The sequence below is a fragment of the Sturnus vulgaris genome, chromosome 3 (genome assembly GCF_052056855.1).
Source record: "Sturnus vulgaris isolate bStuVul1 chromosome 3, bStuVul1.hap1, whole genome shotgun sequence".
Classification (NCBI taxonomy): Eukaryota; Metazoa; Chordata; class Aves; order Passeriformes; family Sturnidae; genus Sturnus; species Sturnus vulgaris.
The window spans coordinates 70,856,332-70,867,774 of record NC_142245.1 but is presented as its reverse complement, the minus strand read 5'-3'; the positions used below and the strand labels follow the sequence as shown (position 1 = coordinate 70,867,774).

The following is an 11,443-nucleotide window of genomic DNA, read 5'->3' as shown; positions in this document are numbered from 1 at the left end:
TAAAAACTCAAGAACTGCATGTACCCCCCGAGTATTTAAAAATTACAAAGCAAGATTTTGAGCAATGTCAGCCTAAAGAGCAGGTTTTTACAAAGGGTTTAAAAAGGTGGTTAGTTTTTATTTTTTCCCCACCTCTTACCTTTCTTCCTGGCCCTCAGAGTATATTTGGGTCACATCCATGGTGCATCAAGAACTTGGCTATTGGTTTAAAATGGAAGCTGAGATGCTCCTTCAATGGGACATTATGAAGAGGGATTTCAGGGAAATACCAGTATTGCAGGCCTCATAAATAATGCTGAGAGAGTCCAACTTGAAGTGATCTTTAAGTTGCTGTTCATCACTTCAGGGAAAATTTTATAGTTAGAAATATGTGGCCATCTTTGGCAAACCCATCAAGTTTCCCTGGTACAATTTGAACCCTTGCTCTGTGTCTGCCAGTCAGCCAATCTTTCCATAACAACTGTGAAATCCATTAGCCAGTTTTAGCCAAACTGGGCCAAAAAGTTGAAGTCCCAGTGTATGAATTTGGCTGGTTTATAAATTACATTTCTTTCTAATCATCAGCATCCAGGTTGCTCTGAATCAGCCACAAAAGCCTATTGCCTGTTGCCCAGTCTGTGTTTAAAAGACACAGTAGGAACAACTGTGGGAACAACAAAAAACACACTAAGGGAGCCACTCTGTCACAGCGAGATTGGGAGGGGTACACAGGGTTATTGCAGGAGACACAAACTGTTCAGCGACCAGGCTGCAGGTGCCTTACAAAACAACAATACAGCCGTTGTTTAACGTAAGTGCAATATAACATTCATTTATTGAGCAGCAGTACGCTTTACAGGAGATGTCCATAATGCTGTACTGACAAATTTCAGGTCTCCCACCCCCCATGAGACTTTAGCTCCAACCCTGCTTCTGCAGTTAAGATACTTGTGTGAGGTGAAGCCAGAAATGTCACCTGCACTCCTCTAGCTGCCATGTGACTGTGACCCTGCCAGATCCATATAATCTAGATACTGTGGTAGGCACAGATGTTCTCCACATCAGCCTCAGCGTCTGTAGTTGATAAAAGGAGATGCAGAGGAAGACACAGCCCTGCCCTAGAACGCTGGAAGTCTAAGTAGGCAAAGTAAGTGAGCTGGCTTTCAAATGGCCTGAGGGCTGGCCTAACTTTATTCTTGTTCAAGTCAGTGATAAAACTCCCATAAATGGAGCCTTTTGGAAAATCCTACCCTTGGGGCATGAAAGTACTTAAAGGAAGAGTCTGAAAATTGTGCAGGCTTTAGATTCAATTTTGATCAGTTTTTACGTGTATTTCAGAGGGCCCAGCCATGGAATGACAATAAGCAGATCTCCTGTGTCTATATGTTTTGCTCATGCACTTTCCATAAGCAAAATGTGTAGGAACAATTATACTGTGGTTTTAATTATGCCCCTAAATGGCATTATCATGGGCACACACGTGGTGCATGGAGCTCTGAAGAACTGGTACCATGATGTGTGATAAAGGTCGTGTGACTGATATACCAGTGAATTCTGAAGAGGACAGATAATCTTGCTCAAGGCTGGCATTCAGGTGATCCAGTTTTATTTCTCAGTTCTGGCATGGGCTTCCTGTATGACCTCAGTACAGTCATGTAATTGTTCAGTGCCTCAGTCCATCATCTTTTTAATAGGGTTACTACTTACTTATTTCCTTTCTCCCGCCCTCTCCTGCCTCACTTAAGACTGCAATTCTGCCAGGGAGTGGAGCATTTCTTACCACGTGCAGGGCCTTCATCCCGTACAATGAGACCTAATAGCAGGGCCTGTAGAGTAATGCAATGCCAATTAAATAAATAAATGAAGATGATAATATCATTTAGGACTAGATTTGCTGCTTGTAACCCAGCCCAAGGTCAAAGTACTATGCTTCCCTGGAATCTCAGGATGTACTCCATGTGGAGGTTTCTACAGTGGTCAAAATCAGCCCCAAGCAGTAGCTACTTTTGGGAAAGGGCTGAGAACCAGACACAATTTCACAGCCAGCCTTCTCTGGCTAACTGCTGAAAGCCACAAGGAAAGGCTCCTTGGAGATGTGGTGTTGGACTAAGCATTTTCTCACCACGCCTTTTTGTCTGAATTTGGTTGCTGGCTCTTCAATGCCACTGTGGTTTCCCTCCCTACCAACGGCTAAATCATACACATGAATGCCAGTGTCCCAATTGCAGAGTGGCTGGTGTCTTTTTGAGCTGCTTTGCATTCTTGTAGGGGCCATGTTACAACAAAAGCCACGGCAAGGCACTCAACATTGTGACCCAAAATGGAGTTGCAGTGAAAATTATTTCCATTACTCAAACCTGCATTCATTCTGATTAATTTAGTGTCTCCTACTATATTTAGATAACCAGGGATTAATTGTATGCATGCTGAAATGATGTCCCTTGTAATAAAATCACACTGAACTATTCCTAACTTCAGTGCCACTTGAATTCAAAACCTAACTAGACTCTTAGGGCCTTAGGCCTTACTTAGCAGGACATGTAAGGCATGCCGGACCATGGCCTTGCTGTTTTCTAATCGAATGGTTTTCAAATCTACTTGTCTATAATGCAATACATCAGGAATAGCTGAATTTGTCTGCTAATTCTATCTAGCAAAGCTTCAGAAGCACACCTGCTTCTCAGTCTTCTTGTCTCAGAGACAATGCTACTGTTGGACTAAATCTAGTCCACAGTCTAGGTCGATTTCAAGCCGGGTGAGAACTGATACATAGAAGCTGCCATGTGAAGTATTTATAACTACACCTATATTAATAGCTTTTGTGTTCCTTGGTTTTGTGGGTCACCCCTTTATTCAACCCATAATTAACTACATCTTTAACTGAGCTATTTTAGAGGGCTTTCTGGTAGGACATGGTCTCCAAGGAGGAGGTACAGCTGGACTGTATTCACGTGTGGACATGTCTGAACACGTTCCTGGCATCACTCACATGCAAAGTTTGCAAATAATTACTAAGTTAGACTCTATATTTTAAAGTTTACCAGAACAGCTCGTGCACCAATAACTTATGACTAGTGGAAACAGGTACAGAAAAGAAACAGAACTAATACAACCCTTGGAAAGATTTACCGGGTACTCGGAGAGGCTTGATCGCTTTCCACCAGGCCAGCCGGATAGGGCTCCGGAGCCGCAGGGACAACGAGCAGAGAAGCGCTGCCCTCGCCAGGTGCCAGCAGCCTCTCCAGCCCGCCCAGCTCCGCCGGCTCCCCCCATCCCGACGCTCCCTCCCCGTTGGGGCGGCTCCTGCGCGGCACCGCCCGCCCGTGGGCGGGCCGTGCCGAGCCGTGCGGTTTGGTTGAGTCTCCCTGCGTGTGTCTATAACTTTGTGTTGCTGCCGGTGGTTGTTAGGAGGAGGGATGTGGAAGTCGGCGGCGAGCAGGGTGACAGGCTGCTCGGGCGGGCTGCGGCGGCGGACGGGCTGGGCGCGGGCGGATCGCTTGCCTCTCGCCGGCTGCTCGCAGGGGGAGCGGGCGCTCTGCCGTTTTCCCATCCTTCGCCTTTAAAGGGAAGGCTCTCTGGAGCTGAAGGCGCAGGAGCAGCAGGAACCATGCAGCAGCGCTGCTTCTTCCTCCCGTGAATTCGGATCTCGATTGCTGCCGGTTGTGGAGGTGGCTGTCGATCCAGCACCCCCCCGCCGCCTCCCGCCCCTCCCGATGTGGCTTCCCCTGCCTCGTCTGCCTGCGCTTTTTAAATGACTTAAGTGAAGGGGGGAAAAACTGTCAAGATGGCAGCAGCAGGAGCAAGGAGGTTATGAATGTGGTGTTGATGCTGGAACAAAACCTATTCTCTTTGGCAGCCCTAGGGAGGGCTTAAAGCTACTGGACCTGTTGGAAGACTGGCGATTTGATTTGTTCCCGTTGAGTTTGCTTTTTCCCTGCAAGAAGGAGGATTTATTACTATTTTTTTTTAAACGACCAGCCCCCGAGGTGGCCTTCTCCTGCCCCCTGCTCCGTCGACTGTAAGATTTTGGGGGGTTGCTTGCTTGTGGCTTGGGGGCATCGCAAAGTGACAGGTTTACGCTAGTGTGCAGTTGGATGTACTAAGACTTCGGCTCCCTTTAGGGCGTTTTGAAGAAGGAAAAAGTCTTCGGCATAACCCAAAGGACCCCTCTCCCTGCCCTCCTGCCGACGGAGGGCGCAAAGGACTACTCCCCCCCACCCCAAAAGGCAAGACATCTGCGGAAGCGACGAAGAGCGAGCTCGGAGGCGCTGGGGGCGTGGGGGGGTCCTCTCCCGGCTGGATACAGCGCGGTTCCCGCTGGAGCTACTTCTGCATCCGCATGGAGTGAAACATAAACAAACGCACACACGCACCGCGGGAGCAGCCGCCGCTCCGCCGGCGCGGAGGGCAGCGCCGCGGGCACCTCCGGCACCGCCCGGCCCGTGCTGCCGCCCTGCGCGGCCGCTCCGGCTCCTAATCTGATTTTTTTTTTTTCCCTCCCTCCCTTCTACCCCCGCCTCCCAGCTCCGGCGTGCGCATCGCCCGCGGGGAGCGGGGCTCGGGGCGCAGCGGAGAGCCGGCCAGCCCTTAGCGGAGCGCGGCATGCCCGCCCGGCGGCTCCCCGCCTGCTAGGCTCCCGTCGGCACCGAGGAGGCGGCGGAGGAGGAGCGGGGTCGGCGGCCGCCCGCCCGCCCCGTCGCAGCGCCCCGCAGCTGCCCGCGGGGGAGGCCAAGATGGCAGAGGCGTCGCCCCCCGCCCCGCTTTCGCCCCTGGACGTGGAGCTGGACCCCGAGTTCGAGCCGCAGAGCCGCCCCCGCTCCTGCACCTGGCCCCTGCAGAGGCCCGAGCTGCAGGCCAGCCCAGCCAAGCCTGCCGGCGAGTCGACCGCCGACGCCGCCTCCATGATCCCCGAGGAGGAGGACGACGAGGAGGAGGGGGCCGGCTCGGCCATGACCGTCGGCAGCGCGGCCCCCGCGGGCGGAGAAGCGGCGGCGGCGGCGGCGACCACCGCCGTGCCGGAGGAGGCGGCGCGGCTGCTGGCCCCGCTGTCCGGCGGCGGCCCGGAGGGGCCGAGCCTCTCGCCGGGGGGAGCGGCGGCGGCGGCGGCAGGCGGCGGGGGGCTGAGCGGGGGCCCGGCGGCGGCGCCGAGGAAGTGCTCGTCGCGGCGCAACGCGTGGGGCAACCTCTCCTACGCCGACCTCATCACCCGCGCCATCGAGAGCTCCCCGGAGAAGCGCCTCACTCTCTCCCAGATCTACGACTGGATGGTCCGCTGCGTGCCCTACTTCAAGGACAAGGGCGACAGCAACAGCTCGGCCGGGTGGAAGGTGAGGCGGGATCCCGGGGCCGCGGCGCTCCCGCCGCGCCGCCCCGACGGGCGGGCTGCCCGTGCAGGATGCGGAGCGGGGTTCTGGCGGCTGGCCCCGACAGCAGCCCGCCGGGCGATGGTGCTGGTGGTGGTCGCCCTGTCCGCTTTGCTTTTTTTTAAGGGAGGGATTAAGGAAAGTTTTGTCTCTTTCCTGTTGCTGTACAGTACAAGCGGTGAGGGCTGTTACTCTGGGGGCAGAGTACACGCTGGAGCGGAGCTGGCTTTTGTGATGCACAAGCGCATAAGCAGGGAAAGAGGGAGAGAGAGAAAGAAAAAATGAAAAAATATTTATAAGGTGTGTGGGGTTTGTTTTGCCTTTTTTTTTTTTAAGAGTTATGGAAACACCAGAGGTAACTCATGATGGAATTGAACAATTGCTTTTATGCATGGTCAGTCTGAGTCTCAAAGCTCAAATACAGAACGGCTTCATTATTCTTGTCAAGAAAACGCTCAGTTTTTTGCCCATGTGTTCCTCAAAGGCAGTGGAGGGAAATTCAGGTTTTGACATTTCTTCATGAAGTTAATCAAAGCATGGGGCTATTGGCTGATCAGCCACGGGAATGCCTGGTTTGCGATTCCTGCGTTGCCAGTGTATGAGAGCACCGTCTACTGATAGCCCAGCATTTTCTGTCCAGCACTGCGACAGTGAGCAGCTAAGAGTACTCCGTTTTAATAAGTGAGGGGGGAAAAAAATCTGGTGTTGTGGCTTGTTTACTCAGTGCGTGCAAAAGCACGTTGCAGGCAGGCAGGGTTTTACCCTCAAAAAAGAGTCTTATAAGGCCTACCAGGAGCCAGAGCTGCACGTAAAGCACATTTGAAGTGATTTCCAGAACATCTTTTTTTCCTTCTCGTTTTCCTGTTCATCTGTCAGCGTCTGTTGGACGCCGAAATGTCACGTACTTGAAGCTGTGCAGAAATGCAGGTGCTGCTTGATGCCGATACTGTTTGCAGAAGGAAATCCCGGCAAGGTTCAGTTGCTGCTTGGGGCCGATACTAGCAGCATCTGACACGGAGTTTTTGAATGGATGGCTGAAGGTAAATTTGCCAGCAAGTTCAATGCTTTTACGGAGAAATTAATTTTTCTCTTTGAATCTGTCTAGGTTTAGATCAGGTGATAACTTTCAGCATACAAATTGGTCAGAAATACCGTATAGATGAAACATTTCTGGCAGTTTCTGTACTAGCAGCCCTGTCTTGTATTTTGGTGCCTGATTAGGACTTGCTGCTAGGAATTGAAGTGCGGCTGTATGATTTTACCTTCCAAATGAAGCACAGTAGAGGAAGTATTTAGTTGACAGATTTATCTCAGACTGGGGAAAATACAAACACAAAGTTTATCACTGGCGTAGGTAGTTGAAGACAAGGCTTTTAAAACCACACGTCTTTTTTACAGCATTTGTGTCTGTATTAGGTGTTGGATTTTGATCTGACTTTATCTCACTCTGCGGCACACTTGTAAAGGGTTACATCTTCCAATGACAGCCTGTGCCTTCATAAGTTGTTCAATTTCACACAGAAGCAGTGAGTGGCCTTAGGTCTCAGCTGCTATGACAAATCCAGAATTTTTATCTGGTACTTTGAATTTTCAGTAAATTCTCAATATCTGATTCAAATGAAGACTTACCAAACATTAGGGCTGACCCTTTTTTGCCTGAATTTGGTGGCAAAACTCCTTCTCGCTTTAGCAGAAGCAGAATCTGGGCCATAACATGAAGTGCTTACATTGATTAGTATCCTTAATACCGTCACAATTTTTTCTGACGATTTATACTGTTAATTTGATATTGATTCCTTTGCTGAGCAGCATTAACTGGTACTTGGAGCTAATTAAAATGTTAAAAACTTGGATCTCTTGAGACTCTTCTGTTATAATTTAGTTCAGAAGTTTCTCACAAGCCTTTAGGATGACCTTTCTCGGGAGATGCAGGCACATTGGTAGTGGTAAATTCTGCCTCTAATGATTGTGAATTGTCTCTGAAGTTAGGGTAATTCCGTTGCATTAACGGTGGGTGCAGCTGTGAGTGGGTGGTAGGGGCATACTGGAAGGGGCAAAGGGGGGGTTAGGAGATAATAGTTTGCCAGGCATCTAAAACTGGAGAATGTAATTCCTTAGCAAGGCTAGGATTTCTTTTTCAAGTGCATATACATTCAGAAGGGGACTACTTCAATTCCTTGGCTGGAGAATAGCTTAGTTTGTGCTGAGGCAACACTCTTGATACGGGGTCTCCATCTTTAACATCCTGATGTTAAAACACATTATATGTTATTATCATCTTTGTTTCCTTCACAGGTGATGAATACAACTCTTCAGGAACTAATGTCAGCTTTTCACATTAGACTTCTTCAGATTGCTAGTTACACTGAAACTTTAAATGAACAGAAGATAGTTCTTTGTTAGGAGGCTTTTATCTTAATTTAGAGTATATTTGCACAGCTAAATTCATCGTTGAAGGTAGCAAGCCCACTTAACAATATTCTGCTCTGCCACTGAGTGGAAAAATTGTTTTTTTAAACAAAGGGAAGAAGTGAACTTGGTCTTATTACTTTATGTATTATTATATATGAAATATTAATACTGTTTCCAGTGAGATGTGCCGAATACCATAATCCATAAACATAGGCGGGATTATTCTCCTCAAACAATTATTTTAAGAGCTATAAATTAAAGTTACAACTATCACGGTTTTTTTTTTCTTTTTTTTTTTCCTGCCTAGGGCATTAAAGCAGAAGTGAATATTTCAGATGTGGTTAGGAAGGCATATATTACGTCTCCGGTAATTCGGATAAGGTTTGCCCAATACCGCCCCCCTCCCCCAAACAATCTCCTTTGCTTCCCCCTCCCCCTGGCCGCGGTGGGACGTTGGCTAAGCTAATAGTGCCTGCAGCTAACTAGGGCAGTAGTGTACAGTGCAGTGCTGCAGAGGTGCCACACTCTGGACACTCCCGTGTGCCACGGGTGGCCCCAGTTGGTGTGCAATCCCGTACACTTCCAAACCACTGGAGAGGATTTCCATGTATGTTCCAATATCTGCTTCTATCTTGAATATTTAGGGAAGGTCGGCATTTATCTTCGTCATCACTGGAGCAGGGAAGATGATCCCAGGGTGAGCTGGTTTCGCCCTTGTGAAATGCACTGTGCCAGGTGACTGTTCCAGGTACTTCTACAGATCTCCTCGATGACTAGATCTTTCCTCATTCAGGTATCTGTTACCTAATCAAATCCTGCAGTCACAAAACTAGTGTGCTGACTTAAAAACCAAGTTTACTTTGCAAGTATTTAGGGTGAAGCACTCACTTCCTTCAATAATCTTGAAATAGGAAACTGAAAAACCTTTTTGTCCTGTGTACGTAGTAGAGATGCCCAGTTTCACTACCGGTTAGATAATTCCATACCTCTTCCCACAACATTATTTTGTAATTTCTTGCAGCACTATCTTGTGAAACAGTCTTTTCTACATGGAGAGTACACTAGGGGGACTATTTTCCTCTTTGTTAAGGGGTATGGCAAGACTATGAATCTCGTCCTTTATACGGAGATACCAGCAATTCCCAAATTTAAATGCAGCTGATTTGTTTTGATTTGTTTTTCATATCAAAAGCCTATTCTGTTTTATACCTGTTGTAGTCATCTTCCCCATAAAAGATTAACACTAGCTACCAGGGTGTTTACTTTGAAGGGGATGTTTTGTACATGGACATGCCATCATTTCTTTCCATGTTTTATTGGCCAGTATGCACGAAAGGGCTGCAGTCCCTTCAGTGTGGCAAATGCATAAGTCCCATCTCTAATTACTGAGACTTGATAAGGCTTGAGAAATTTGCCAGTGATGTAGACAGATGTCTAAATCTGTTAGCCAGATGCTGATACACAAGATGTGTCGTACTCTTTTTATCATCTTCTTGCAAAGATGTGAGAAGAAAGTAACACCAGTCTCTTTCTTCTTATTTCTCCTTGGACTGACACACAATGTCTTTATCAGGAGTGGCAATGTAAAACTGGAGTCTGCATCAGTTTCTTTTTTTCCTCTGCTGACTTTTAAACTTTTTTTATTATTTGTTTAAAGGTTCTGTTTCCCAGTTAATTGCTAGCAAGAATATTTTTTTCCAGCCTTCTATTATATTTTTTAATATTCATCTGTACAGAAGAGTTTGAGTTATAAGCTGTAGCCTGATTATTTTAAGTTTTGACCTACCAAGGAGAGCATGGATTTAAGCACGTGAATGGATCCTTGGGACTTCACTGGGATTACTTGTGTGCTTAAACTTGCTGCTTAAGCATCTTACCTGATCAAAGCCTTACTGTGTTGTGCTTTAACAAAATAATCAGAAACATTTGTAAGTGACTTTTGTGCTGAGCAATGTAAAGAGATGTGTGGTTCCAGTGGTTGAAACCACTAGATAACAAATGTCTTGCATCAAAGAGGAGTATATACTTAAATATCACAGTAACAAATGACTTTTTAAACTTTTCAGTAGAAACCGTATGTAGATAATAGTGCACATTATATTTCGTATCTGTAATGTACATTAAAGATCTTACTTTTCCCCAGCTCGTGCAGGCAGGTGACATCTATTAGAACAGTGAGAAAGAGAACAAGTAAGTAGCTCTCCCAGAATTACTGACATTGCTTGATCTACAGTGTGACAGTGAGGACCACCTCTGCTGAAGGGCTTGTTAAATAAACAGACATAAACACATCACCTTGGTGAATGTCTTCAGCTGCAAAGAATCACAGGCTCTGATAAACTCAGCTTTTGATGTGAATGGGAAACTTCCAGTCAATGATTATGTGGTATTGCTGGATAGTATTGCTGCCAGGTAGACCTGCATGATGGAATGGTGATGAAATGCTGGAATCAATGTCCCTCCATTGTTTGGAGACAGGAGGTTACCTAAAACAGTCATGCAGCAATTGACGTTGTCTATAATAGGTTTATTAATGTCAATATTTATACGTATTTAAGATTTGAGCATATTTAAAATAGGAAGCTTGGGAGTCAGAGGCTGGCTTCTACTCTTACCTCTGTGTTTGAAAGTACACAGTTAACGCTAATAGAAATTAAATCACCTTAGTGGCAGCTATATCTGATGTATTGTACTGGCCTGAGCAAACACTGTCTGAGACTATTAAGGCTGGGGAGAAGAAATGTGGCACTGCTGCCCTGGGACATCCTGCCTCTGCTTGGTGTTGTCCTGGTGAAGCGAGCGGTGTCTTACTCTCGAGGCCATTTTGTATTCGGGTCATTTTGGTGGTGCTACACTACTTTGCTGTAATCCTGGGAGATTAGGGGAGGCTGGGCACGTGCTGGTGCATTTAGAAAAGCGAGTGATTAGGGTTAGCCGTGTGGTTTTGTGAAAGCTCTTTGTGCTGATGTGGACAAAGTAGCAGCCCAGAGTGGAAGGTAGGCAGCTCTGGGGCAGGCCCCCCACACTCTCCTGCAGTGGCTGGGTGGGTTTCAGCCAGGTCGCCTGGGGTGGACAGGGTGAGCAAGTGTGAAACCACCCCAGAAATTTACGGTGGGTGTGCTGGCTTCAAAGGGAGGCCGAAGGGATTGCCTTGGAGATAAGGGAAAACTGAGGATAAGCAGCCAAAGCATTTCTCTAGGTGGCAGCCTCCTAAAAGTGCCCTGCTAGATTTTGGCAGCCAGCTCTTTTGCGTGGAAGTATGGAAAATCTTTTGTGAAGATTGTTCCTTATTTGCAATGCAATTAAAGTGGGTCTTGGTGTAGTGGCGGCTTGCCAAAGGAGAAACTGAAAGTGTTTCCTAATGCAAGTTGCTACTTAGACTAAAGTCTCTACATGCTCTTGTTTCTCTCCCACTTTTTAAAAAAGCCTTACTACTATGTCTGTCATAGAAAATGTGCCCAAGGGCAGCATTGCAAAATGGCAATATTAGTTTGTTTTAAAAGCATTTGGAGGTACTCTGTCTGGAGAAGGGCAAGCTCTGAGCATCCCCCAGCTGCTGATTCGTTCCCCTTGCCATGGGAAACTGTGATTCTCGATTTGGCTCTGGACAGGGCCACAGCGTGGCCAGGTCCTGGAACAGGAGGTGCATCCAGATCCTGCACATAGCGACGATCCCGATAAAGGCCTGG

General features: G+C 47.5%; 1 protein-coding gene across 1 annotated transcript in view; it reads left to right on the top strand.

Moving 5' to 3' along the window:
* The first annotated feature begins 4,335 nt into the window (after positions 1-4,335).
* FOXO3 (forkhead box O3) overlaps positions 4,336-11,443 on the top strand; it is an 88,385-nt gene continuing 81,277 nt past the window's right edge. Inside the window, exon 1 of the mRNA XM_088161934.1 lies at positions 4,336-5,306. Within this exon, the coding sequence (XP_088018060.1) occupies positions 4,713-5,306 (594 nt within the window). The 5' untranslated portion in view covers positions 4,336-4,712. The remainder of the gene's footprint in view (positions 5,307-11,443) is intronic.